This window comes from Pomacea canaliculata, linkage group LG4 (genome assembly GCF_003073045.1).
Source record: "Pomacea canaliculata isolate SZHN2017 linkage group LG4, ASM307304v1, whole genome shotgun sequence".
Classification (NCBI taxonomy): domain Eukaryota; kingdom Metazoa; phylum Mollusca; class Gastropoda; order Architaenioglossa; family Ampullariidae; genus Pomacea; species Pomacea canaliculata.
In genome coordinates this window covers 18866934-18894924 of record NC_037593.1, presented here as the reverse complement: position 1 = coordinate 18894924, position 27991 = coordinate 18866934, and the positions used below count along the sequence as shown (strand labels likewise).

Below are 27991 nucleotides of genomic sequence, written 5' to 3'. Positions count from 1 at the left end.
CGTTTGTGAGTCACACTTACTGATTTCAAGCTGCTTGATTAGGCTACTGTTTGTGATTTTATAAAAAAATATTGAAGTTTCCTCTTACATGTTATCAGATTTGATGTCCACACTGGTATAGGGTAAAATAAGTAAATGTATTTCATTTCTTCATTTTTCTAAAAAGAGTTAAAAAGAAAAGAAATGGAGGAATCAAAATTTAAAAATTGCAAAATACTTTAATGACAGCATAAATATGTACAAAGACAAAAAGAGAGCCTAATTTGGCATCCCCGTCATGAGCTATTTTGTCTGCAAATACCCTACAACATTTATGTACAAGTTTGAAAATTTCAAAATACCCATCTGTTCTACCAAGAACAGAGTTTGACTAACACTTGCTATACAGTAATAGTAAACTATGTTGGACTTCAAATAAAAAGTACTGCCCATCTGGACAGGAAAGAGGGCATTTTCAAAGTAAAAAATTTAGGAACAAGTTAAACACCCAATACTGTGACTATAAAGTCTTAGAAATCAAATGAAACTGGATATGCATTCAAATTTGGCATTAAAAATATATGCAATATACTTTCAAGCTAAAATGGCCGTTTCATCATTAGAAGCATATGCAAGCAGCACAATTTCATAAGACTATACATAAACTGATGAGTATCAAAGTCTTTCAGAGATGACTACTGTCTGCATATTAAGTATTAAAAAACAGGTAACAGCATCATAACAGCTAAAAAATACAGCAATGTGGTTATGATACTGCTTAAAAATGATTACACTAAAAGGTATGATTAAGATGACAACAAATAAGCATAGAATATAAATATTAAGATGTTTATTATATTTAATTGAGCACATTAAATAACTGAAAAATCGTGACAAACATTTAATCTACTGCATATATTGCCTTCTATATCTACAATAATACAAATGGGCATTGCTGGTGAATAAAATCATGAAAATGGGTCATTTACCTACAACAAAAGGATAAAAGGCGAGTATAAACAAATGTACTATGTCAGATACGTGAAACTGAAATGTGATGCCAATCTGATTCAATCTGAGGCTTGGCATTTTTAAAAGGGGAATGTGACTTACAAATAATACTGAACAAGTGGCTTGAAAAATATTTACAATTATAACTGACAACACAAACTACAATACAGTAAACAAAACATAGTATGGGTGCTCCATATGTTCCTATAGGCCAAAATTTAAGCAATGATTAGTTAACAGATAAAATGAGTAGCATATTTTGAAAGATGGCTGCCAAATGAATGATGATGTTTCAAGCACAAGTAAAACTTTATATACTGATTCCTAAATAAGCAATGGTGTGTTCAGAGTTAGCTTTAGCTTCAGTAGTTGATATATGTTTCTCCAATCTTTACTGCTTTTAAAATGCTCTTTAATGCACTTTCACATTTACTTTACACTTAGTTTTTTCAATTTACTTTCTAAATGTGTCTAAAATGTGTTGCTACCTCAGAAACTACCATGACAGGACTTGCACATCTTTACAAGCTTATGACCACACAAATTTCCAAATCTCTCTATGGATCTCTAAAAGAGATAACATGCCATTTTCTGGGTGTCCTGTACAACAGCTTTCCATTGTTCTGCTAGTGGGTCATGGGTAAAACAAAACAGATAGAAACAGGACATGTACATTGGTGTGCTTGTGTGTCATGGTTAAAACAAAGCCTGTAAGGTAGTTAAGTACACTACAGCACATTTAGACAATGTCCTTAGGCTTCCGGAACTAGCAACACTCATCATAGACAAAACTGCTGTCCCTCCAAAAACACAAAACATCAAGGTCTAAAACATACATCCCTGCTTGCTCCAGTGCCCCAAAACTAGATGTAGCTGACTGGCAGCATTTAATTGGTTATTTTAAATGTTGTGAAAATTATAATTTTGTGATAAAAAAATGTATCTGGAAAAATTGTTTTCCATACTGCAGAAATTGCTCAAAAATGTAAACTCATTCTTCACAGAACACAGGCATTTTGAAATATGGATGGAATCTTTTGCACATTTTATTTAAAAGCAGTCTTGACCTTAAAGATTCACAACACTCAGATGAATTTGGCAATATTTAGATAAAAGTATTCCTATATTATACTGCTGGTTCTGCTGCTATCTAGTATTATTTGAGTGACTGGGCAAGAGGTGTATAACAAGCTGCCTTGTTAGAGCCGTATTGTGGTAACTTTTCAGTCACACTTGGACACAACAATCCTCTTCCAGCATCAAAAGCACTCTTGTTCATGCCTTTCAAACACAAACTGTCACACACAGCCTTCTGTAATTTCTAGACTTTGCAAAATGATTATATTTTGGTCTTTCTTTTTGTGTCTTTCATTGAGTAGCTTAAGTCTTTGCAGCTTTATCTAAATCCAGCCATAAAAATTGACTTGTTTTACTTGTAAAAAAACAGAAATGAAAGCACAGCATATCAATACTTTTTAACTAACAATCCTTCCCATATCGTTTTCACTGTTATTTTGAAATACTTAACTGTCTCTCAAACAAAATCCTTTAAGTTTCTTGTGATATCAAACATTCTAAAATCTATTTTGTACTCCCACAAAATCCATAGTCCAATGTAAACTGTGAATATCAGTGTAGTGTACTTCTGAATGAGAATGCGATGATTAAAAAAAGATGGTTATAGCAATTTTACAAATTCTTTGTTAAATGTCCGGTTGTGAAAATGAACATTAAGACACAAAAAATCTTTTTAGTCCTTGCTTTGAGACTCCTTCCTGGTTAAGCTCTGGACTAAGACTAAAAATTAATCTTGCATGAAACAAAGGCATGGCTCAAAGATGAAGGTCCAGGTTTATTAATCTTCTACATTCTGTACAAACAAGACTGTCAGTCACACCCATGCATAAAGTCATTCTCACTAAACTGATCTGCCTGTCACACACACAAAAATAAGAAAAAAACCCACAAAAAAACAACAACAAACCACACCAATCATCAGGCATATACATAAAGTTTTAAACACATCTACCAAAAGAAACAGGACTTCTGTGTGTCAAAATACTGTCTCTGTATTTACATCATAAACAGCAAACCCTTAAAAACAAAACTACACCATGCAACACTAATCCAAATATTGAAGAATTATTCTGCAGTAAATAATTTTGGTAAAAGATGGCTGGTTGGTGTTGGAGTCAGTTACTAAGGCTACATAATAGGAGCTATTCTAGGCCACACCTAGGCAAAAACTGCACAGACACAAGCTGTAAGACCCTCACAATTTCATTGTCTTGGTCACAATCTCTTTACTGCATATATATATATTCAAAAAACTTGTATTTCGTAAGTTCAATAAATAAATTAGTAGAAAATTTTCACTTCTAATTCTACAGAAAAGTGCCATAGAAAACAAAGAACATAAATTAAAACAATTACAAATTCTTCTGCTCAGCACTTTTTAAATACATACCTTCCAGACAACATTTTCAGTCTTGTGGAAGCTTTGACTTCAGGTTTTCATTTAAAGACAACAATAAAAGATAAAAATATAAAGTTAAATCTATTTAATAGTAAATATGAAGAAACTTTCCTACTCTCTAATTTGTCATTGCATTGAAAGTAAGGTATCTGATGTGACTGTTAAGTCATTCAGAGTATGACAATTATACAGATAAGAATAACTATTCTCTCTAATTAAGAAAAAAAAAACACCACCTAGTCTTTCTTAAATGTAATCTGATACACTTCGTCCAAGGTCCTGAATAACTGTCTCGTTTGTGAACAGGTAATGCACAAATACATTGTGATTAACTTTCAGTCACAGTAAATGAACAATGAGGTGGGGTTTTCTTCAGGTTATGTCATCCTTCACATGCACAATTCAGTGAGATGTTTAAGCTTACATCATAAAAATATGTAAATTTTCTTATATACATGCATTATAAACCTGTACATGAAAAAACAAACCCAAATCTTATGTTCAATCAGAAATATTACAGAGGATAATTTTAGGTGTAGATATTTTACATGCATGTTGCGTTTTTCATTGGTTACACTTTAAAAATATAACACACTGGCAAATTTTAATCTTGGAACTGCCACCTAACCATCACTAGGTAAGGAAATGTCAGAATAAAATCATTATTGGCATAAGTTATGACTTCAAAAGACATGTCAGCAGAATTCTGCTGTTTATTATACAATAGTTATGCAGCTATACTTAAACAGAACAGTAGAAACTGCACTTTTAGCCAGCAAACCATGTTTGTTTCACCAAAGGCTATCAGGCAATCAGCTTTAATGGCACACAAAATTTTATTCCTTGTTAACATTTATTAACAGAGTAGTTATGTGAATGTCTTTGGCACAACAGCTTAGTTCAAGCACTGTTTAATAAGGAAAATAGAAACCCTAACCCTGAGTCCATTATGCCCCTTGTCTTGAATGCTAGTAGTCTGACAACAAATTCTCTAGAAAAGCAAAACCACCTTTAAGCTGATCAAGAGATGCCACGAATAAACCAAATTAAAAAATAAAAAATTGCAGACAAAATGCAAGTGACATTTTGTAATCTATTAACAGCTCATTAAAAGGCAGCAACCCTCAACAGTCAAAACAAAAAATGAACACTCTTGAGCTTTAGAAACAAATAATTCATTTAAGCCGCCAAACATCTCTTTTTCACATGTGCTATTTTTAACACAATCTCTGAAAAATGGACCAGTGACCAGAAGCGCAATTCTTTCATAAGCTTAAAAACAAAAGCCTAACAACCCTAGTGTGTTCCAAGTCTCAAAAGTGTCACAAATGGCCATTTAACTGTGTAGATGTATTGCAAAGGCTTTCAAAGACTGCACATTTCACAAAACCTACTTCTGTTCTTAAACTACATGTTCTCAAGGCTACAGCCAATGAGAGGGATGGGGGAGGGGGGAAATTGGTGCTTTATGAGCCAGCAACTAAGGCTATATCACGGCAAGGCAGCCAGCCCTGTAAACAGATGCCACACGCAGAGAAAGAACAGCGTACCCGAGACGAGAGCTGAACCCAGGACAGCCAACCCTCACTGCATTGGTGACAGGTGCTAACACTGCGCCACCGGACAGCCGTTACAGCCAATGAGAGTTATCAATCAGGCATATCTGTGTACATTCATAGGGGTCTATTCCCTCAGATTTCTGGAAGCTTTATCTTTTACCGGGCTAAATCCAGTTACTTGAAGAAAGTTTTGCATTTGTCAAAAGGTCAAAAAAGATGTTTTGACACTTGTACTTCATAGAATTTCAGCAAACCGACAAATACAGATACTAAAGTCATTGAATCTTTAAGGAAAGTGTAGAAGATTGGCACAGTGTAAATAAAGAACAGTGGTAAGTGGGTGAACAAATATTTATGGTTGCTTTTTTGTACTAAATGAAATCAGGCACTCTGCAATCACAATTATTTTTGCTTTTAAGTTTTATCAACAAAATGTAAACTTCAGATTAAGCAATCCTTGTCATGATCAGACACCTCCAACGTTTAATCTCCTGAAAAGAAACAAACAAAATTAAAAAAACAAAAACAAACTATGAAAGTCTGAGCATTCCATACCAACATTTCTGGATTCTGTAAAATGAATTCTAAGGTCACAAAGTTAAAATTCTCTAGATGCAGTGCATGATGCACAGCTTTATCATACCTTTTCAGTGACATGTATTGAACTCAGTACACATAAGGAATAATCCTGTATTGCACTCGTTCACAATAACGGTCCCAGCAAGCACCATACTTGCGCCTACACAGTTCTGCATCACGGCGTTCACGATGAACCAGCAATATGAAGAAGTAGATAGGATAGAAATAGGGCAAAATATGGTTGAATCCTGGAAAAAAAACAAAACCCAAACAAACTACTATTTGGCTTGGCTACATTTTAGAACCTTTAAACAAACATTGTGACTTCAAAATCTGTTTAGAGCATGCATATGAGCAACAACAAAATAGAAAAACTTATCTACAAGTTAAAGAACTACATAACAAAAACAAAACAAAAATTTCCTCTGACTTGGTGCTATTTAGATTTTCATTATTCTTGTGAAGGACAAAATTCCTATTTTTCTGCAAACTTAATATTCTCCACAATATCTCTTTCAAAAACAAAGACAGCAATACTCAGCATGCCAGAAACCTTTTCTAAAAAATTTTATTTTTCTGTTTGTAAAGATAGCTTATTTTTTATTAATGCCTTGTCATTAATCAATGCCCAAACCACTCCCTTGTCTTAAAAAATAAATTGAGAGCGCATTGCTTTGCTACTGTAAATGGTGGCAAGGAAAGTACTTCAGACAAACTCAGTTCTTGTGTAGTAGCCACCAGGCACTAATCTTCCTTGGGATATCAGAATATTAGCTAACTTGCTACAGACTGCATGATGCCATATGCAGTTTTCAAGTAGAGATATTTATCCTTCAATATATCAACATGTATCCATTTCCACAAACATATTTATGATGGGAATAACAGACATATTTGCTCAAACTATGCATTTTAAGACCTTATTTTGCCCATCCCAAACTCTACAAACCTATAAGCATAAGAACTGTTCACACCCTTGAAAAAGGATCAAACAACTAAATAAACTGGGCTTTGCATATCTTCACAAAATAAAAAATTGCATTCATCCACGACTTACATTCCATATTTTTTTTTTAACTTCGTGCATGTGCTTAAAAATATGACAAATAACATACTCAAGGGTACCATGACATTTACAATATTATTTTTTAATGATTAAACATTAACATTAAGTTTGAAAAAGTTTACAACTTTTATGTTTTTCCTCCACCTTTTAAAGCAGTTGCAAGGCACATAATCATGCTGAAAAAAAATATAGGTAAAGGCTCCAAGGACTAAATGCTGTAGAGAAAGTGAACTCTAGTGGTTTACTGTAGGAAAGACATGGAATTTAGAGAAAAGTGCCCTCCTTCCACAGCTTCTTGATTTCTCTGATGAATCACACACCCATATGATAGGCTGAGAGGCTATTTTTTTTTTCAATTCAAGTTACAAGCCTAGCAAACCAGTGACCTTTTGCTCAATGTGTAACATTTTAATGATAAAAGGTAACAGTAAAGGTCAACACATGACCTTTCTCAGGTCATTAGAGATTGAGGTGTTAGACATCATTTTCCTTGGGCAGAGCTTTAAATGAGGGCAGTGCCCATCTCCTCTCCCTCACTGCATTACCTTTCCAAATCCTACTTGGAGTACTGTACCCATTTCTGTCAGCTGGGTTGACTGGAGCAGGTGAGCTATATTGGTACTGAACTGACATGCCTCTCAGTTTAGGCGCCAGCACTCTAGCCACTAGGCTATCCACTTCCTGTCAGGGACCACAGTTACCTCCGACTGGTTGCGAATGTGATGTGTTGTCAGTGCGAGAATATGTGACTTAAAAGTGTTCAGGAGGGAGCCGAGCGCTCACTGTAAACTCAGCTAGGCATTCCCAAATAAGCCTGTGTGGCAGGAAGATGTATGTGAAGTTTATAAAGGGAAGAAGAGTAAATCCTTGCCCAGCCAAAGTAAACATGTAAATTCCTTATTTGTCCATTTATATTGTGAAAATGTTTACAATGCGAGAGAATGCATTAATACTTGTAAGCGAATTTATGTGGGAGAAAGATAAAGATGAATGTGAGTAAAAATGAAACAAATTTAATGACAGTAGATTAATTCGATATTTTGTTCAGGAACTACTAGGGAGAGGCTAATACGTGCCAAGACACACAAGAACAAGTGAAATGAAGGGAGAACAGAGAAGTTACTACATGCCAAGACACGCAAGAACCAGAGACATCTGCAAGTTACACTCCAGTCGTCTGTTGAAGCTAAAGGATTACAAGGAAGAAGAGTCTGTTGCAGTCGACAGGGGGACGACAATGGTGTGCTACCCCAAACTGAATTCTCTGCGAGACCTAGCTCCATGGTGGACTTACAATGGAGATCCACTGAGTGTGTGGAAATACAGGGAGACTACCCAGATCATAGCGTGGTACATTTTGGAAGCGACAGAGTACTTGCTACCCCAAGATCTGCTGTGCAATTGCGAAATGTCTAACAACCAAAGCAGTCTAGAACACTGACAAGGGAAATTACACCTGATTTGAAAGGCTGAAAAGCAGTGAGTTTTCATGTAAGTTGTTTGAAACATTTGAAAAACCTTTATATATATATATAGGTGTTTATGTTTATGTGTTTTCAATACTGCCTAATGTTATACAATTATATCAGTCCATTTGATAAAGTGGATGGTTATGTGTATGGTTGCTCAGATATACGAAGATATTGGCTTAAAAAAAAAAATGAAAAAAAAAATATATATATAAAAAAGAATGAGCAACACGGGTACAAAAGAGAAACCAGGCATTTTTGAATACAATAAAGGACACAACCCCCCCCCTGCCCTGTGGGATCTGGGGTATGCTTGCCCAGCGAGCATTGTAAGAATAGGGTCCCTGCCATCCAGCCAGGCATGTTGTAAGAGGCGACTAAGGTGGACACCTCACCTAGAGGTAAATTAGGTTGTGGTAGGGTTAACAACCCCACCGTGTTAAAAAAAAAAGAAAAAGATTGTTACAGAAACTAACACCAGAGAATTCGTCACGGATGGTGAAAGTAATGAAGCACACCAGGAGACTGGACTTATGACGGACGACAGCCAAACCCGAAGGGCTGGACATGGCGTCACCTGGAGCAGGTTTAAGCCGATCGACATCGGTGGCGGACTCTGGTTGAGGCCTTATGTGTAATCTAATGCACGAAGAGGAATGGATAGATAGAAAGGACACCCACCAGCAGATCTTTGTTTTGTTAAGTGAAAAAACACTGTTTAGTCTCTGTGTGTTGACTCTTGTGAGGGGGGTTCTGACACTTCCCCTATGAGGCTATAATACCTCTTCAAAGCATGCTTAAGTTTTCAGCCAAGCAATTACTCCACATCATAAAACCAAATTTACTAAGTAACTATATGTAACTTACCACAAGGAAGAGACCAAGACACTGCCATAATAATGTCCCCTAGGTAGTTGGGTTTGCGGCATAAACCCCACCAACCAGAGACAAGAAGTCGTTTTCCACTTGGAGTAGGGATTGTTTCCAGGTCTGTCAGAACAGCAACCAAATTTCAATGTTTGGACATCAAAATCCAACTACAGATATAAAATTTATGACTTAACAAATTCAACAAACTTCAATAAATAATGAAGCCGTGTGTCAAAGAGTGGGTTTTTTGGGCCATCTTCTTTAAATCAAATTGAAATTTACTAAAATAAACAGTCTATGATGGATTTTGATTGCTAGGGTAATGAAGACCTCATAAAACCAGTTCCAAGACAAAGGATGGCCTAATATGAGAAAATTAAAAATAATAAAATCAGTAGCCCTCTTTCCATGAAATAAGGCTTTTTATTTATTGCATATATTTCACTCTAGTATAAAGATAATTAATTTTCTTCCTACCACAAAAGCAATATTTCAGTTTTCCATGAAAATCAATGAAAACATAAAAAAACAAAAACCTGCCTCTCTACCTCTATTAGTTCTCAAAATATAGCTGCTTGAATTCAGTGACTTTTCCTTATATATATATAAAAGTCAGTCACCAAGAACCAATGCACAGAATTGTCTCACATCAATCATTTCATGTAAAGTTAATGATCAGTGATTTATCTCTCTCAATGAACAACACAATGATGTTTCATGTACAAAACTCTTTAGATAAATATTTAAAGGTATGTTTGCTTATGTGCTACTGAAGATTTATGAAAAACTGTCCTGCTGCATCAGGATAGCTACCCTTTAAGACCTGCCTGGTATTTTGAAATAGTTTTGAGCTAGATTGTCCAAAAGTTAACAGATATTTACATTTATTTTTACTATGCTGTCAGACTTATAAATTTCTTTCAAAACTTATGTAAACATCTCCACCAAACTCTCATGATTCATCTATTCATATTGTTTGAGGGTAATTCTTATGAAAGAGAAAATTATCAAAGCAGCTGTCAAAATGTTTTACTCTAAGCACAGGAAACTGTTGTCACAAGGTTGTCAATTTTCAGAAAGGCTGCCAAAACAGGGCTATATTCAACTCAACTGATGATTCTTGTTGTGATTCAGAGATTATTTCTGATAGTCTATTAGATAAGTCGATTTGAAAAGTAGTAAATTTTGCATGATCACTGAGAAGGAACAGTGTACCAATCTCTATTCTCATTTAAAGCTAGTGGGGTTTTATGTGCACAGCAGTCAACTGTTTTCTTTATTGCCTTTAAACACACTAAAAGGTCTCAGAAAGTTAAATATAACGACTTTTGTGCTACTACAAACAAAAACAAAAACATAAAAAGAAAAAAAAAAAATCAAAATCTCACGTGCATGTGCTGGATTTGAAGGGTCTTTTCGAAATTCATTCTTCTGTAAGTTGGACATGCGGAAGATGCAGTACCCAATAACTGCAACAAATTGCATTTCTTTCAGCCATAAAAACAAGTCAACCTAACATAATGTTATTGATTATGATGATTATAAAATTAATGCGTCTGTTCCTCAAAATGGAAATTTCAGCTTGTTTTAAGTGCATATGAAAATCACATGAAACATGTAACAAAGACAGAAAATATTTTTAATTGATAAAATTATTCATTGAAATAGCAGCCATTTACACGCAGTAACATAAATGTACAGAAATCAAACAGAAGAACTGCTTGATATTCAACAAAGACTTGAGCATTTGAAAATACTTGAATACTGTTTCGATTTTATTATATACTGGCTGGCATCTGACTTTCACTCTGTTTTTCATTATTTATAAAAATCTATTTCCTTTTTTTTAAATCAATGATTGATTACACCAACCAGCTGTACTGTGATATGTGGAATGTAAGCATATTTCTACCCATAAACAAATTATCATTATTATTGTCAGACAATTGCACATTTTATTTTAAAATATATTTTGGCTCAACACATCACCCATTCACTGAAATCCATTGTTTCTTAAATTAGACTTTTGGCTATGAAAATTGAAGCCTATGTATATGTTAGCTGATATGCAGTACAAACCCTTTTTTCTCCTATAAACCTCATCTCTCACATACACATACAGAGACTATCAACATGCACACTTTTTAATGTGATCAAAAATACAAAATATAAAAATCTTGTTACGTTTACACTTACTGTTGAGAACAGCAATGGGTGCAAGACAATACCAAGGTAAATCATATCTTGTCTCCAAAAGATAACGAGGCTGAAGACAGTAAAGAAAAGGTACCCAAGCCAGATCTCCAAAAGCCAGCATGAATCCAAATCCATCATGGATAATATCCATGGTAGTGAGAATGGCATCCTGAAAGTAAAAAGAAATAAAATCCTGACAACATTATTGTACCCTTTACTAATTAACAAATGTGAACAAAAGGAATTTATTAAAACACCTAGCTCCTTCAGTCCAAGTCAGCCAACTACTGCCCCCCCACACCAATCTTTCCTCTTCTGTATCTATGCTGTCTCAAACCCCACTGTTATTGTTCCATTCAAGGAAATGCACTTAACAAATTTAGTAACAATTATTATCACACACACACTCTCTCTCTCTTAAACTAATGCTGGCAGTGAACATAAAGCAATTATAAAACAGTATTAAAAATGTGCTTCACCTCATAGACAAGGGCATCTGCAACATAAACAAACTGGAAGAAGACAACCATTGTCAAAGCTGGAGGAAAAACTCCTGTTTCTTGATATGCCTTTAAGAGAAATACTATGTTCAAAATAGCCCATCCAATCAGACCAGGACGTAATTCACAAAAAAACTTTAGATCCAGGGGTCCCATTCGTGGATTCAGCTCATGGCCCATAAAGAAGTCATAAATTATATTTCCTGTAACAGATAACAAGCTGACTGTAGAGGTAAGAAATTTATGGCTCTACAGCAAACAGCAGCAAGCATAAAAAACTGATTACAAACATCAATGTCCTTAAGTCTAGGGTGGGCCTTACATTGCTGAATGTGAGATTCTATAATATGATTCACTTCCACAGCAGCAAGCTTCTTCAAAGCTACAGTGCATTTCACACGCTGTAATGCAAACTGGGTAGTATCACAAAACATACCATGCTGTGTGTGAATAAATGAATATATAAAAAATGTTGGCTTCTTCAGGCATTCTTTTACTATGAATCACGTCTCTTAAGGAGCTAAAACAGTCAACCAATCAGCTATTTTGTTGTATTTGAAAGTAGGCAATTAGTCAGTTGGTCAAGAGCCATGTTACAGACGGTTGCCAGTTCCTCAATCTGACATAGATTCAACAGCCAAAAATGACAACAGTAATATCTGAAGTCCAATGTATACTCTAAATGCAATATTTCATTACATGAACCTTCATATTTGTACATACTGTGTAAACATTTTTTTATTTCTTAATTTCTTTTAATAACCTACTTGCATGACATAGGACATAGCGTTAGGAATGGACTTTGTGATAGGTGAGCCACTCTTGGATGGAAGACAATGCAGAAAAAAGACTGCACATCGAAGTGCCATGCAGTGGGCATATGCTTTTTACAAAAAGGAAAAAGAACACTCCAGATGATATGACATAAACATTTGCTCAATGGATTTTGCACCATGCACAAAAACTTCTTTGGATAGAGAGCTAATTCAGCGAGTCATGCTTTTTTTAGTGGAAGAATTTGCTCTCAAAGCAGTTGCTGAGAAACTTACATGACTCCTGATTTGACCAGCCTCACTTTTTCGAGTGTGTGTATGCTGGTGTATTATCAAATAAATATAGCGTGGTTTTTTTTCTCCACTGTTGCCAGTGCATGCATATGACAGCAGTTAAATTACCAAGCATGTTCTGCATACATAACAGTTTCATGCCAGCAATTACAGCAATAGTTATAATGGCCAACCTTGTTGCTACCCACTGACAAGAGTAATGAAACTTGAATGAATGTGAACAGTGCAGGTTCACTGCTCTTATAGTGGCTGTTATATTTCAAACAAGTTGCTCCTCTCACAAGATTTGGTAAAGAAGTTTAAAAAAAAACAAAAAAAACAAAGATTTTTCAGGTGGAAGATCAAGTAAAATGTGAACACTAGTGGTGTAAAGCATGCAACAAAACCACCCTTAAGACTCCACAAGACAAAACACAAGCCTGCCTTCTGCTTCTGATTTTCCATAGCATGTACAGATTTCAACCCCTGGTAGCAGTCATGGGTCAAAAACCATTATTAATTTTTTTAGTTCATTTAAAGCTTAAGTCATACTTTAAAAAATATTTTTTGCATACATGCATTTTTAGAAGTTAAGTACTTTCATGTGGACAAGATTTCACTAACGGTGTGAATGGCTTAAGCATAGAATATATTAAGCCTGTAATAGGTTTAATGTGTAAGTGAAAAATAAATGTTTATATATTTAAAAGATAAATAAATAAAAAATCCAATGTTAGTTATTAGATATTGGATAGTAGATTGAAATGGCTTCAAATCAGAGTCCTGCATAGAATACTGGGGACGAAAATAACTCTATTTAATATGGGTCTAGAGTAGGACGATATTTGGGACAACTGCTGATGTGAAAAAGAAAACATTCAACATATTTTTGGAAATGTAAATGTGTCCAAGATCTCTGGCACTACTTAATGTTTGTTATATTGTTAATGTATGCTTGTTATATTGCAATAGGTATGATTTGTTTAAGTATATAACATGTTAAGCCTGTAATGTATTTATAGAAAATAAATGTTCAAAAATAAAATAAAAAATGGGCATACAGTAGGGTTTGAAAGATTCATAGTGAGTCATAAGAAGCGTATTTGCGAAACAGATGAATCAAGTTATTTTGGCAATGAAAGCAGAAAGTTGACATTTTTTGCTGATATGACTATTTCAATTTTAATTTGAAGAGTTTGTTTTATTTAAATACACAAAGCATTTTACTAATGTGTGTAATGTCATTTGTAGCAAATCACTGAAAACTATCAAGTCATATGGTCAACGTAAAAGTGCCATAATTTATGATGCTACAAAGGAATGAATAAAATGAAAAATTACTAAAAATTTTTTTTTTTAATTTCAGAATAGGCACTTAATTCAGAATTTTTAAACCTCCGAAAGTAACTTTCAAAATCAAGAAGGAAAAGAGCAAGTTATGGCATGTTTGGAGGAAAATTTTAATCATGCACTTAATACTTTACCTGTATTGCCTGGTTCTGCTAGCATGCTTGAGGGTGTGAAACGTGACTTGATGTAAAGAAATATGCTGAGAGTGAAACTGAAGACAACAGCGGTAGTCAATAGCTTGAAGAACTTGGTGTGGATCACTGTTAATGGAACTTTGAAGTATACTGCCAACCCAAGGCAAAGCAGGGTGAATAGTAGTGCGTGGAAACCTTTAAAAATTAAGCATACATGATCAAATCAGTCTTCATCTCTAGCAGTGATGATGTACAATATATCATATTGCTTCTGATAAGGTGGAGTTATGAAGGAAAAAAAAAAAAAAAAAAAAAAAAGAGTGCTGCCACTGAAACAAAAAGTGTGAATTCAATGTTACAACGGCAAATAACTTTTATAGCAAAGCAACTTAAATATCTTAACAGCACAAGAAAACAAGAATAGAATAAAGGGCAAAGGGGAGAAAATAAATCTAATCACTCTTTGAATACCTGATGTTTAAGGCAAATGCACTGACTACAAATAGCATTACACAGCAGAAACAAGGCCATAAACCACACTTGGAACAGTTCATCCAGGGCTTCTGCTAAGGCTAAATTCTTTGGGGTCCCAGGGACCCCTTCTTCAGATTTTTAAGGGGTCCCTGTTCTTCGCCCAACTTTAAATGGGACCTCATCGACGAAAATTGAAGGGGTCCTCCGAACTTTTAATGTGTACTGTACGCAATTTTTTGCGTAAGCAGAAGCCCTGGTTCATCTAATCGTGATTCCACAAGTATCTCTTCAGCTTGTATAACATAATAACTCACCATTTAAACGATACTTAAGTCGCTGGCCGTTTTTGAGAGGTTGTCCTTCCACTACTTTTCCAACAGGAACCACAGCCAAGACTGCTTGGAAAAGGAACCAACCCAAGTATATAAAAGTTGCTTCCATATCCACAAACTGCAGAAGGCTGCCAGTTAACTTGGGCACTTCTAAGATATTGCATTTACCCTGAGAGAGAACGACAGAAATATTAAACAAGCAAAAGAATACTGATGTTTAATCCAAGTTACCATGAAAGACAGTTTCATTACAATGTATACCAAATCAAATATCTGAACTGCCCCTCCCCTATTCCCAAATTACAGGAAAACACGACACACATTCCTGCATGTTCTGGGCATCTTGAGTTGTGTGCATTGAGACTGTGTCTGCTGACATTTGTCGAATGGTTTAGCTCACAGCTGTAGACTCCACCTCACCACGACTGTCTTACTGTTATCCTTTAGATGTTATGTTCAAGCCTGCTATTAGAATTTTTTGTTTCTACCTGGTATTTTTGTTTGTTGTAATGTCTCTGTATAAGGGCATATTGCCCGCTTCAAACTCAAAGCTGTTTATCCCTATGATTTGTCCCAATTAGTAAAGGAATTGAAGCTAAATATTAAAATATGTATGCTTTAAATTCTTAAAATTATTTTCAAGTATGAGACACTCATTCCCAACAGCAGCTTTCATCATTCAAAAATGGAAATAAAGGAAAAAGAAAGAAAACAAGAAATTAAAAATTTGTCATGATGACAGAAGATATGATAATGACAAAGATAATGGTGGACGAGACTGTGGTACGATGGAAAATAGAGGTATAAGGAGAGAAGAGGGAGGGAGGAAATTTTCAAAACAATATATTTTATTTGCCTAACATTACTCTCTCTATATATATATACATTCAATGCCTATTTATGGTGGCAAAAGAATATCTCGAATCTTGAAAATCCAAAGATATCAATCAGAATATCTCTGAAAACATTGATGGTGTTTTATGTGGAGGAAGCATTGAAGGCTCACTAATATCAGGACAGAGTACAGTATAGTCTTTTACACAGGTGCCACATAAGATTACAATTGAGAGATTAAGGTCCAAGAGATTAAGTTTAAACCTATGATATGTCTTTGGTGCAATAACTTGATCACACTGCTTTCAAATTGACTTAAAACCCTCTGTGAAATACCAATGTCTTATTAAGAGATAAAATCTTGCAATAGTAGTCACCTTCCGGCAAGCCAAGTTGACATAGTAGAGTGTCAGCGGTAGAAGAAAAATCAAGAGCAAGGTACCAATGGGTCCACCAAATTCTTTTGTTTTGGTCTTTGGGCTTTCTTTTTCCTTATCAGACATTTTAGGCTTTAAATGTGTCGTGATTTTCTCTTCCTGCAATCAATTTTACAAAGATTATGATCACTAACTCTCAAGACCAAGTAGTGAAAATATGAAATTAAGTTCAAAGTTGCTGAGAATCTGAGCTCTGAGTAAAATCATTTCTTAAAGAATGGATAAGATCAAGAAAGGTACTGCCTGAAACCCCTGTAACGTGCCTTTTTTGTGTCATTTCTTACCACTTGCTCAACACGACTGGTAGTTAGGGAAGGCTGCCTAACTGGTGTGACTGAAGCTTTTTCTTGAAAAGCTGCTGTAGTGGAACGAGATACTCGAGTAGAAACTTGGCGAACAGTTGTCACAGATGTAGAATTTGAGCTCTCATTTTTTGTAGGAGTACTACGATTACGACTTCGACTGCGTGATTTTGACTTCCGTGAAGCAGATTTGCTCCGCTGCCTTGATCTTGCACGTGCTGGTGATTTTGTCTTCAAAGGAAAACCATAAAAAATGCAATTTGATTTCAAAATGTTAAAATAAAAATGGAAATATTAAATGACCAAAGTATTCTATTAAAAGCCCAAAGCATACTGTTTATCCTTTTTGGAGTATTGAAATTCTGATTTATTAACAAAATTCCATCAACCATTAGCTATATGTCCAGTAATCTTAATGGTTACAATAGATATGCTACACGCGTGCAGCTACAAACCATCCGCACACATCAACGCACGTGTCCCTCCCTTCCTCCCCACCACTGGACAGTGTGTGGTTACCTACTGCTCCTCGTTTAAAATAGCGGAAAATTTACGTGCTAAATACACTCAGAGTACACAAACCGATCACTAGTACGATCCCCTCAACAGCTATCTTCTGCAGTATCAGCTGATTGAAACAGCAGTTATTTCAAAATGAGGCTAAAGTTCAAGGGACAGGTTATTGATCTAAAGTCTGTTTCCTAAAATCTTCAAGACTATTTGCGACCTTGTCCTACTCACGTACTTGAATCACTCTGACTCACCTTTCTTGGAGACGGCATCTTTTCTTTTGCCTGTTCTGTTAATATTCAAAATATGGACGCAATTTTAAAACTTTAAAAAAGTATTTCCCAAACACTTTACACTACTATGCAAAATTAATGTCAATAGAGCATTGAAAAGAATTAAAGATGACTGCTATCTTAGGTTGTATTGTAAAATTCTGCTAAAAATTTTCTAAAATACTTTCATTAAATCGATGATGTGAATTGTCACTTCTCGAAAGCTCTAAACTAATGTTCACAGTTTCTAACCCTTAACTTCGTGTGCCGAGTGAAAATAGCACATAGAACAGAACACATTTTGAAATGTATGATTTTAAAGACGTTTGAAGGATTCTCCGTAAACTTCAAACACGCAAGGAGTAATTATGGGATGCTTATTCACAAAAATGATTCCCCACAGAACTATTCAAAACAAACGATATGTTTACCAACAGCACAGAAAGAAAGATAACTCTGGGAACATGGCGTCGGTACGCTTTAACCTGACAATTTCTCGGAAAATCGACGCAAAGATTTTCTCAGAAAGAATTAACGATGGCCAAAGGTACTATTACAATTCAGCCATCAGATTAAAAGATGCTTAAACAGTTCTCAATTCGCTAACGCATAATAGTCGAAGCGACTAAAATACTAGCAACAACAACCACTTCCTCTCGGTAGATTACAGCCAAAATTAGGTCAAATCTGCAAGCCACGCTATCAAGAATTTGAGATACAAGAGGAGAATACGCTGGCTTTTCAGTCTTTAAAACAAAATAAAATAGACCACTAATCAAGATTAGTCACTGGTATTTGTCACAGTATTTCTTACCTTGTATAAAGTGCAATAATAGCGGACGCTTGTGGGAGACGCAGCGTAACGCTTGGCGGGCTGGAATTCGATTGGTTCGTGCTGTTTCTACTTCAATGTTCAATGATATGATTGGATAACAATAATGTTGGCAAGGTTACTATAGTCTGTTTCAAAGCTTGATAATCGAGTCCACAAACATACAGACCTTCAATAAAGGAAATAAAGGTCCGTGCCTAAAACTATAGATCAGTCATTGAATTAATTTGTTATAAAATAAAGATTATACTTACCAAAGAAAGATATGCTGCACATATCGTCGAATGAATTAAAACATATTTAATTATATCAGTCCTATAATTTTGCTCTTTAATTGCATTTGAGTATAGACGAAACTGGCGAAGATCAGTATATCTCTATCAATAAATTTCGTAAATAATTATTCCGCCAAAGGTAAAAATAATAATAATAAACGCAAAAATTAAGTTTGTAAAACGCATATACTCACACTCCTAATGGGTATAATATATGCTTTATAAGTGCCTTTATTATGTATATATAAGAATTACGATCGAGAACGAAACTTGGACAGCATCGACAGAAAAACAAACGAATAACATAATCTATATATTAACTATAATGAAAGAATAAATAACAGTACGTACTAAATAATGGTGAATAAAAACAAATACAGAAAACGCAAAGAGGAACAATTTAAAGAACAAGAACTGCATGAGAGTCGTACGTACCATATGATATTGCAAAAGGAATTAGGCGCGGTCGAGTAGGGAAGGGTGAGATAAAATTAAAGGACTATAATCACTATATATATATGTTTACGGAATTAAAGTGGGGGGGTTTTCAGTGCACCTTTAAAGGATTCAATAGTGGGTATGATATGGAAGGTATAAGAGAGTTCCATTGTTTCTCTGCACAATAACTATAAAACTCCACGTACGTGGCCATGTTGTTCTGGTGACAGATCGAAGACTATATAAGAAAACGATCATCAGACGATCAGCAGTCGCGAATTGTCTATATATAGCTGGGGTGTAATAGGGAAGTTCGGAGAAATAATCAGGGCAGAGAAGCCATCAAAGAAATTAATTCACAGCGCAGACAGTTTGTACTGAATGCGAGAACGGATGTGTACTATATATATATATGTATATGTATACAGTGTTCCCTCGTTTATCGCGGGGGATCGGTGCTATGATCAGCCGCGATAAACGAATTTCCGCGAAGTAGGGACATACATGCAATAATAATATATACATGTAAAACAATATCATGTGAGTGTCAAGTAATATAGTAATCATGGTATTAATATAGTACAATAACAAATTAGTGTAAACAAATTATAACTGTACTCAGAGAAACCCCAAAAATTGATTCGAACTGGCTGCGAGATGGGAGATAACAATCATGGCTCGTCGCTTACGCATAGCAATGGATTTCTGTTACACAATTATTTCTTTCTTTCTATCTACAAAATAACCATGGTATTTTAATAGAAATACAAATATAGCTACATTTTTCGTCTTTTTCCTGTTGAAATATCTATGGTATTTTGTACAACGATAATTCCCAGCACAAAAATATCTATGGATACTTCACTCAAAAAAAAACCGCGAAGTAGTGAATCCGCGATATATGAACCGCGAAGTAGCGAGGGAACACTGTAGCCCAGCGGTTCTCAACCTTTTACATGTGACGACCCCCCTGACGAACACCGGTACGTCCGCGACCCCCGCTCTTCCACCGACATCGCTGGCTAAGGGGGTCGCGGACGTACCGGTGTTCGTCAGGGGGAGCCTTAGCTAACCTCGAACGCCGCGTCGAGGAAATCAATGCAATTCAACAACGGAAGAACAAAGTTCGTATCTGCAAGAAGTATAACTGTTAATGAAATTTTACTAAAGCAAATTCTGTGGTGCTAATAAATATTATTTTATTGGACACTCACTTTGATTAATGAGAAGGTTGAGCCTGCTTGCTGTTGCATAGAGAAGCGAACCTGGGTGCGATGTTCGTACCCACTGCTATTCGCAGCTCAGCCTCTGCGTCCACACGATTTCTGTATTTCGACTTCAGTGCTGCCAATGCTGAAAATCCTTGCTCACACATATATGAAGTTGAAAATGGCAGCAGAACTTTCATTGCTTTCTCAGAAAGGAGAGGATATTCACCGTTGACGCTAATCCAGAATGTTGGCACTGGTGTTGTTTGAAGACCATTTTCAGGGATTGGTCACTCGAAAGGTCGATGAGCTGCTCTTCTTCTTGCGTGGACAACCCGCTTGTGCTAGGATCAGCCAGAAATGGATTACGAATCCACTCGTATTTACTCACATCAATTTCAGCGAAATAATGCTGAAACCTTTCTTGCAGTCCGCTTAGATGGGCAATAATTACATTCTTCACCTGATCAAGATTCAAGTTGTCAGCCTTGCACTTACACAAGCACGGAAACATATCAAAAATATTTTCTTGGAGTATCTTCTGCGTCCACAACGAAATGTTTCGGACGAAAGCATTCATCTTGTCAGTTGTTTGTAATATGGTGTGTCCTTCCTTGTCTGGTCATGGCCTTCTGTCAGGGACCTATAGAGTACTAGGACTGAGCACGTGCGAATGAAAGGGTGTGAATGATGGACGTTTCCTGAATGCGTGCCTTTTAGATGTTTTTAAAAAAAAGAGAGGTGTGACTGGAGAGGGAGAGGGGAGTCAGCGATGAGAGATTGGGGAAGAGAGAGGGCAAAAGGTGAGAGGATGGAGATTGGAGGCTTAATTGTTGAGAGGGGGATTGTGTTTTGAGTTTTGGAAGTGAGAAGTCACTGCATGTCGAGACAGTGTACTTGAATAGGGAGAAGAGATTTGGAGTTTGATCGCCCTCACCACTCGGTTACACAATGTAAACTAATTTCACTAATACCAGTATAAGAAACTTTTTTAAAAAAAGGACCACCTTCGCGACCCCAGGGCCGTGCTTAGGGGCAGGCGGACGAGGCATCTGCCTAGGGCCCCGCGCTATTGACGAACGTTACAAATAAATTAATCGTAGGCTTATGTTGTAATGTGTATGCAGCGTGCTGTCAATGATAAAAGACGAGATATCCCTGAAGAAAAAAGTGACTTTAGATCCCAACTAAAACCGTGTGATCGTGGCGTGAGGGCCCCGCACATGCCCTTTGCCTCGGGCCCCGCAGGGGCTAAGAACGGGCCTGCGCGACCCCCTTGTAGGCACGTCGCGACCCCCCAGGGGGTCGCGACCCACAGGTTGAGAACCGCTGCTGTAGCCAGTTCAGAAAACGATCGAAGGAGAGGATCGGTACTGTTTCCTGTAGCTCGTAAGCATCAGACATGCAGCAGAGTTCTGAACTTACTGGAGTTTGTGAAGAAGGTATATATATATATGCAGGACATACAGCAAAGAAAGGAGTTGTAATAATCAAGCCTGGATACCCCCCGCCACCTATCACCAGTAAAACGTTTCGCATCACAATTCCTCGTAGTTCGTCGTGTCGATCTTTGATAGGGTCTGGCACGTGGAGCTTTTGCATGTGATGTGAACATTCAGCATCGAAGAGAGCCTCGATATCGTTCGTCCCCCGAATTGCTGCACAAAAGCTCAGTGAGCGGAGTATCACTGGATAACCAAGTGGGGACGATCGACTTTCACGAACGTCCAGGGTGCTCTCTTTAATTCGTCTGTTCAACTTTTTTCTTGTAAGAACATCATGCAAGAAATAGCTATATATAGTTCACGACCACCACGATTACCATTAGTAAGAATTAGCAACTTGCAGATGGCATTGATCTGATAGCAAGAACCAAAAGCAAAAAGTGGACTTTATTTACTATAGAAGACAGACTATAGATCGAGTGGTCGGGCTGAAAATGATATATGGCACATCAAAAGTTTACAAAGTACAATATCTGTAAAAATTATAAGTCCCTCGATTGTAGTACCAGTCCGATGAGTATGAAACGTTGCTTGCCAATATGGAGAAGGGAATCGATCATGCATTCGAAGTGTCTCGATCATGAGGAGGTTGCGATCCGGATCTCTACAGAAAACATAAAACCAATGACTTTGTACGAAGCATGGTCGCACATACACTCGTAGGACACTATATATATATATGCATGCAGGAACCCCTAAAGTAACAATTCAACAGTCAAGCTGGTCGATCTAGATTAGCCATGTGACGCGGCACAACACTTTGTCAAAGACTGCATGCCCTTCAATTATAATTTGTCTTGGAGGGCGGTCGACGCCGTGGTGGCCAGAGGAAGATCGAACTGGTTTACAAATGTGCAGGAGTCGACTGGTCACTATCGCCCATGCAAGAGGCGTGAGTGACAGGCCTCGTCAGCTGCCTAATTGTCTATCGATCATGTGCTCCCCTAACGAATGGTACCCGTCAAGGCCATGGGACGAATGAATTATAAAGAACTTTCAAGTTCAAGCGGTGTCAGCTGCATATAGTCTGGTTCGACGGTCTTCGACCATGTAATCCGGCACAACACACTATATATATATAAGACTGTTCATGGAGCAGCCTTAATTGGAAGTTAGTCGACGCAGAGATGGCCAAAGGAAGAATATTATACTGGCTTATTATTTACAAACTCTCACCATCTCTCGAGAAAGAACTGACCGGTGGACCTTGTCAGCTGCCGCGTCCTTCAATGTGCTCACACAATCCCGGCGTCCCAACGACCAGTACCAATTAATTAATTAACTGACCAGCTGATATATCAGTCAATCATAAGGGACTGAAATGAAATGAACTTACATTAATTTCTTGACACTCCAACCCCTCAATCGATCGATCTTGCATTCCTAGAGATCAGTTTCTATTCACGTCCTTTATAATAATTTTGTAAGTGTATATATATGTCTCGAATAATCTCGAGTGTAATCAATCCACTTTAAACATTTTGAAGATTTTCAGTTTACTGTAGCTGCTTATATCAGGGCCGGACTATTTACGTGATGCAATAAGCATTCAGTAGTACGTCTTAGTCAAATTAATAAATAAGAAACAAAAATAACATGCAACAGCAAACGGATGACATTGTGGCAATCACGAACGAAGCGTATGGATGGTAGTACCATAGAAACCAGTGAAGGGGCAGTACAAGTGGGACAGCCGGCTCTCAAAAATGCTAATGCTGCTTTAATTGTCGTTCAGTGTCAGCATACATCGAGTTTGTCCCCACAAAGCCGAGCATCTTTCTACACTACTGGATAAAGATGAGAAGTTATAAAGTGAGGGGATGAATTCACTGGATTATAAAAAAATATTTCTTAAACAGGTGTGTTGGCCAGACTTAAAAACTTCCAACCTACGTTAGCACACTTTGATGAGAAAAGGACGAGAGGTGGGACCTGCATTCGCCAAACTTCTGATGCATGACACATAACTCTGAGAATTAAATCAGCACAAGAACATATAAGAGATGGGATAAGGATCATCGTTTTATTTGAATTGGCGGATTGAAAAGACCGCTCTACAGACTTCAGAGTATCCACAGATATTGCGGACCGCACCGTGTGTAGGCAGGGGTACGTAGTAAAGCATGCAAGACGAATGCCGATAAAGGGAAGTAAGAAAACGATTCAGGGATACTTTAAAAATTCTTTCCCTTTGACTAGTTTTCTATGTAAAGACTTTTTTTTTAAATTTAAAAACCAGGTTGCTGATCCATATCCACCCTCCCCTTCCAAGCTGAATAGTTTAAAATATTGTTATTCAGTTCCACACTGAGATTAATGACTTGCAATGAAAGGACAAAGGCGGCAGTATTGATGGGTTGTGTTCAAAATTTTGCCATGCAAAAACTCTTTCTGGTGAAACACAGAAAGAGCTTCTTAATCAGCAGGAGTATACTAACCACATAACCCCCAAACAGCTTGACCAGCAGTTCTATGGAGGTTACAAAACTCATTCAACCGTCAGTTACTCTTTTTTCAAATGTGTCTTTTTCTGCTGTTTTTGTGGATCTGTTCCTAGAACTCAATAATAAACTATATAGGCATGTGTACTATTGTCATAAACAGCAGTTTCCATCGGCTTTCTTGTCTTTTTGCCTTGCCTTTCAACAAATAATGCAGTTGCATCAGCAATGGTCATCCATTCATACATGTATTATCTCTGGTACAAAAAGGGTGTGAGGGATACTTTTTTCTTTAAACTGAAATGCTTATACTTTCTCAAAGAAAGCAATGCTGTACTCAACCGATGGATTGAGTACTGCAAAGACCTGTACAACACCCAGCTGAAGACCGACGCCAAGATCCTCTAAAACAACCAGGCTAGAGACAGTGAGCCCCCAGCAACCACATACAGACATACCATACCAGTCTTACGGATCGAAGGATCTCGAAAGAGCTGTACATAGTTTAGGGAGGTTAAGTGGTTAAGTTGCCAGGCGTTGATAATGTGCCAGATGAGCTGCTCAAGCAGGGTGGGGAAGAAACTACTAAGGCCATCCTGTACTATGACAAAGAGTCTGGGAACGCAAGGAATGACCCAAAGAATGGACACAGTCACTAATCATACCCCTACCACGACAAACAGTGCCAGAACTACAGAACCATAAGCTTTATCAGCTACCCAAGCAAAGTCATGCTGAAGGTCATACAGAATCGCATCAGCAACTCCGCAGAAGAACAAGCTGGATTCAGACCATGTAGAAGCACAGTTGAGTGGCAAAAGTTGGTCCTGGGATTAAGTGTAGTCTCTAACAACTCACTCCCAGCAACCAAAAGGACATAAGACTATTTTTCTAGATTTGCTTTGAGTTTTTAAATGTGTATACAGCCATGTCTAGTACTTTGGTGTTGATCTGCCCAAAACACTCCAGAAACAATAAAAACAATTAATTAATGCTCTAGTCAAACATATGACTTTTTCTTTAATGAGAAATTTGCAAGACTGAATCTGGAAAGATCTTTTCACAAAAGACGCAAAATGGTCAGCAGTTTATCCCACTCCCTCTCCCTCACACACACACACACAGTGACAGCAATGGGACTGATCATATTACCCTTATGATAATTCTGATTTTGAAAAATAATTTAGTTATTTACGGTAAATAATTTATGCTCTTTCCATTGTCTTAGGTTCTTTTACATATAAGACTGATTTAAGACTAATGAGGATCAGGTTAAACAATCAAACTTCATCATAAAATCGAAGTCTTTATAGCTCACTCTTCCATCACCATCTCTGTCTAGTTCTCTGAAAAACAAAATTACCAACAGCTATTTAGAATATTTTCATTATGTTAAATTTTAAATGTCATAATTTTTTTAACTAGAGACTGTACTTTTGCATTCAGTTAGCACTTCCATTCAATCTATGCAGACTGTACACAGCCATACAGACAGCTTTATCATAAAAAGAAACCTGTTAAATTTGCTTTGTACCTGAATATCATCTCCAAACAGTGGGAAGACATGTGAGGTGCAATTTTAGCAAACACTTTCTTTAGATCTTCCCCTGTGACAAAGCCTTTGCCTGACAACAAATAAAAGTTATCTATAATAGGACAGATGCGTTTATGATCATGTTCTTTATCATCTTTTCTTTAATCAACAGGTCAATAAATGTATCATTGAATAAAAATTTTATCATAAAATCAAGTTATTATCAAACCTAGGTGGTATATCAGAAATGAGAAATATCAGTAGACATGAGAATATCAAGTACGTTTTTTTTCCTAATCCTCTACCAGTAAGATAATTAGGTAAGAACACTATAAATTATTATTACTATCACAATTAACATTTGAAACTGAGTCTACATTTAATGGTATCAATAAAGCCATTTGGAAATGTAATTAGATCTTTCTTTAAGCATTTTCCTGTTTATTGTGACAGAATACTGGCATCCATGGGAATATAAAAAGCTTAACAAACAAACTGCATGTAAGTCAATATTATTAAATAATGAACACTTGCAGTGAGAATCAAAAGCCATAAAGGTCTGGCGAATCTCCTCGTCCTCATCTATGTTGATAACTTTTGGTGTCATTGCATCGGTAAACTCAGCAAGATTCAAGCCTATTAAAAGAACAAGTATTTTATAATATGGAATATAGGAAATAAAATTAATTGATCTGACATATTCACACAGTAAGAATAATGACACAAACAAGTCTTTAGGTTGAGAATAAAAATGGCTGATGAAGATTTTTGCCACTCAGTTTGGACATGCACACCCAGTCTTTTTTTTTTTCTTCTCTTTTTTAGTCTCTCTCTCTCACTCACACACTTTATTTATATTTTGATTATAGGTTTCCTTTATACAATATGTTTCAGTGAAATGGTGCTGATAAAAGCAGTTACTATTCTTATCTTGCTTACAATCTAACAAATAAAAGTTAAAATTACTGCAAAAAGCTTGCATGCATAGCTTTACATAGCATTACATCATAATATGTGTGCATACACATTCACTGTCAGCCTCTCTCTTATATATACATAGAAAAATATATATATATAAATATAAAATATAGAAACACTGGAATGGCTAAGATAGAGCAGAAACAGTAGTACATTTAATTTTACAAACCAATCGCTTCATCATCCCTAGTGTGTCCATAATGCTGCAATATTTGGTTAGCTTCACTCTGCAATGTTCAATATACATCACTGAAATACATTTGATAAGCTGATTCACTGTTATGAATTTCACAAATAACACACTGCTCATGAGTTTCTCAAGAATATGCAGTGGGATTCATAGATTATGCTGATCAAAGACTACATAAAATGAGCAAATTAAACTGATGTTGCTAGAAGTCTGATTTTTTTCAAAATGAAAATCAATAAGTTGTATACACTAGTACTACAATGGTCTATTTTCTTTCTGATGACCATTAGATTCTACAACTTAAGTGCAAATGAACATAACTGGTATCTATACAGCTATATATATAGGCAATTTAACTGCCATTACAATTACATGTTTACAACAAATGATCAAAATCGACCACCCTTAAAAAATGTTGAAGGTGTCTGTAGTTTTTGACATGAAGCTCTGAAAGCGTCTATATACACTACAATTAATAAATTAATAATCAATAAATTACTTTTGATGGCTTGTAGCCAAATAATGACACCATGGCCACTTTCAGATCTTCTGTGTTCAAATACCCTTTTAAGTCTTCATCAGCTTCCAAAAAAACCTGGAAGAAAAAAGGCATTACGTCTAGTATTTTCAGCATACACGACAACAGAAAATAATTTAAATTTGTGTCTTAATACGCTATATATTATAATGAGACTAAACTTTACTAAATCGTTAATATGTTTATATATATATATCTCACTTTGGCCTGCTATCATAAAATCGGGAGACTTTTTATAGCATAAAGTAATTTTCCTTCTTTTATCCCTATTTTGTTTGAAATTATCAACAAAACTAACGGTGCTTTAGTTTTATAATAATTTAAGATAAAGATGAAAACATATTCTATTATGATCGATGCATTCCGACAGCAAGCAGACGCTTTCATTGCTTCGTACCGTTTTCAATAATTTCTGTTCACGCTGGCTCAAATTTCGGACTATGTAAGAGTATCCACAATCCTTGATTTTAAATCCAAGGGTAGTACTCATGTCAAGAATAGATTTTGCACCAAACAGATCTTTTGATGATCATAATATTTCTTATTTACAAGAATTACCCACGTCTCCACATTGTTGTTATTTTCTGGAATGTAAGCGTAACCTCAATTTACTCTTGCTGATTGGTTTATTTAGCCACGTGATTCCAACGGTGTCT

The 27991-nt window shown here is 36.2% G+C and overlaps 2 protein-coding genes across 5 annotated transcripts; both read right to left on the bottom strand.

Moving 5' to 3' along the window:
• Positions 1–198: 198 nt before the first annotated feature.
• LOC112562689 (lamin-B receptor-like) lies at positions 199–18323 on the bottom strand. 4 transcript variants are annotated; one of them, XM_025236092.1, is made up of 12 exons: positions 18211–18323; positions 17379–17413; positions 16597–16845; positions 16253–16411; positions 15024–15210; positions 14236–14430; positions 11685–11908; positions 11206–11374; positions 10398–10478; positions 9007–9129; positions 5669–5852; positions 199–5516 (listed from the first exon to the last, which is right to left on the bottom strand). In XM_025236092.1, the coding sequence occupies exons 2-11, from the start codon at positions 17394–17396 to the stop codon at positions 5692–5694; spliced, it is 1566 nt and encodes a 521-aa protein (XP_025091877.1). In that variant the 5' UTR covers positions 17397–17413; positions 18211–18323; the 3' UTR covers positions 199–5516; positions 5669–5691. The 4 variants fall into 4 exon arrangements, with proteins under 4 accessions (XP_025091877.1, XP_025091878.1, XP_025091879.1 ...); XM_025236093.1 differs by having other exon boundaries at positions 17379–17418; positions 18211–18319; XM_025236094.1 differs by lacking the exon at positions 18211–18323 and adding an exon at positions 17828–18071.
• Positions 18324–25083: 6760 nt separating this feature from the next.
• LOC112562690 (EF-hand calcium-binding domain-containing protein 11-like) lies at positions 25084–27948 on the bottom strand. The gene is made up of 6 exons (XM_025236096.1): positions 27733–27948; positions 27297–27392; positions 26777–26834; positions 26164–26265; positions 25630–25720; positions 25084–25441 (listed from the first exon to the last, which is right to left on the bottom strand). The coding sequence occupies exons 1-6, from the start codon at positions 27823–27825 to the stop codon at positions 25363–25365; spliced, it is 519 nt and encodes a 172-aa protein (XP_025091881.1). The 5' UTR covers positions 27826–27948; the 3' UTR covers positions 25084–25362.
• Between the last annotated feature and the right edge of the window lie 43 nt (positions 27949–27991).

What these genes read in the sequence shown, in the direction of transcription:
- LOC112562689 (XM_025236092.1), bottom strand. An exon ending in CCAGTCGTGTTGAGCAAGTG is followed by an intron (nt 16,412 to 16,596) that starts GTAAGAAATGAC and finishes AATTGATTGCAG; the next exon opens with GAAGAGAAAATCACGACACA. An exon ending in AGCAGAACCAGGCAATACAG is followed by an intron (nt 11,909 to 14,235) that starts GTAAAGTATTAA and finishes TATCTGTTACAG; the next exon opens with GAAATATAATTTATGACTTC.
- LOC112562690 (XM_025236096.1), bottom strand. Translation starts at nt 27,825, where the DNA reads ATGAGTACTACCCTTGGATTTAAAATCAAGGATTGTGGATACTCTTAC. An exon ending in TTGGCTACAAGCCATCAAAA is followed by an intron (nt 26,835 to 27,296) that starts GTAATTTATTGA and finishes TGAACATTGCAG; the next exon opens with AGTGAAGCTAACCAAATATT. An exon ending in TGTTTGGAGATGATATTCAG is followed by an intron (nt 25,442 to 25,629) that starts GTACAAAGCAAA and finishes TTTGTTTTTCAG; the next exon opens with AGAACTAGACAGAGATGGTG.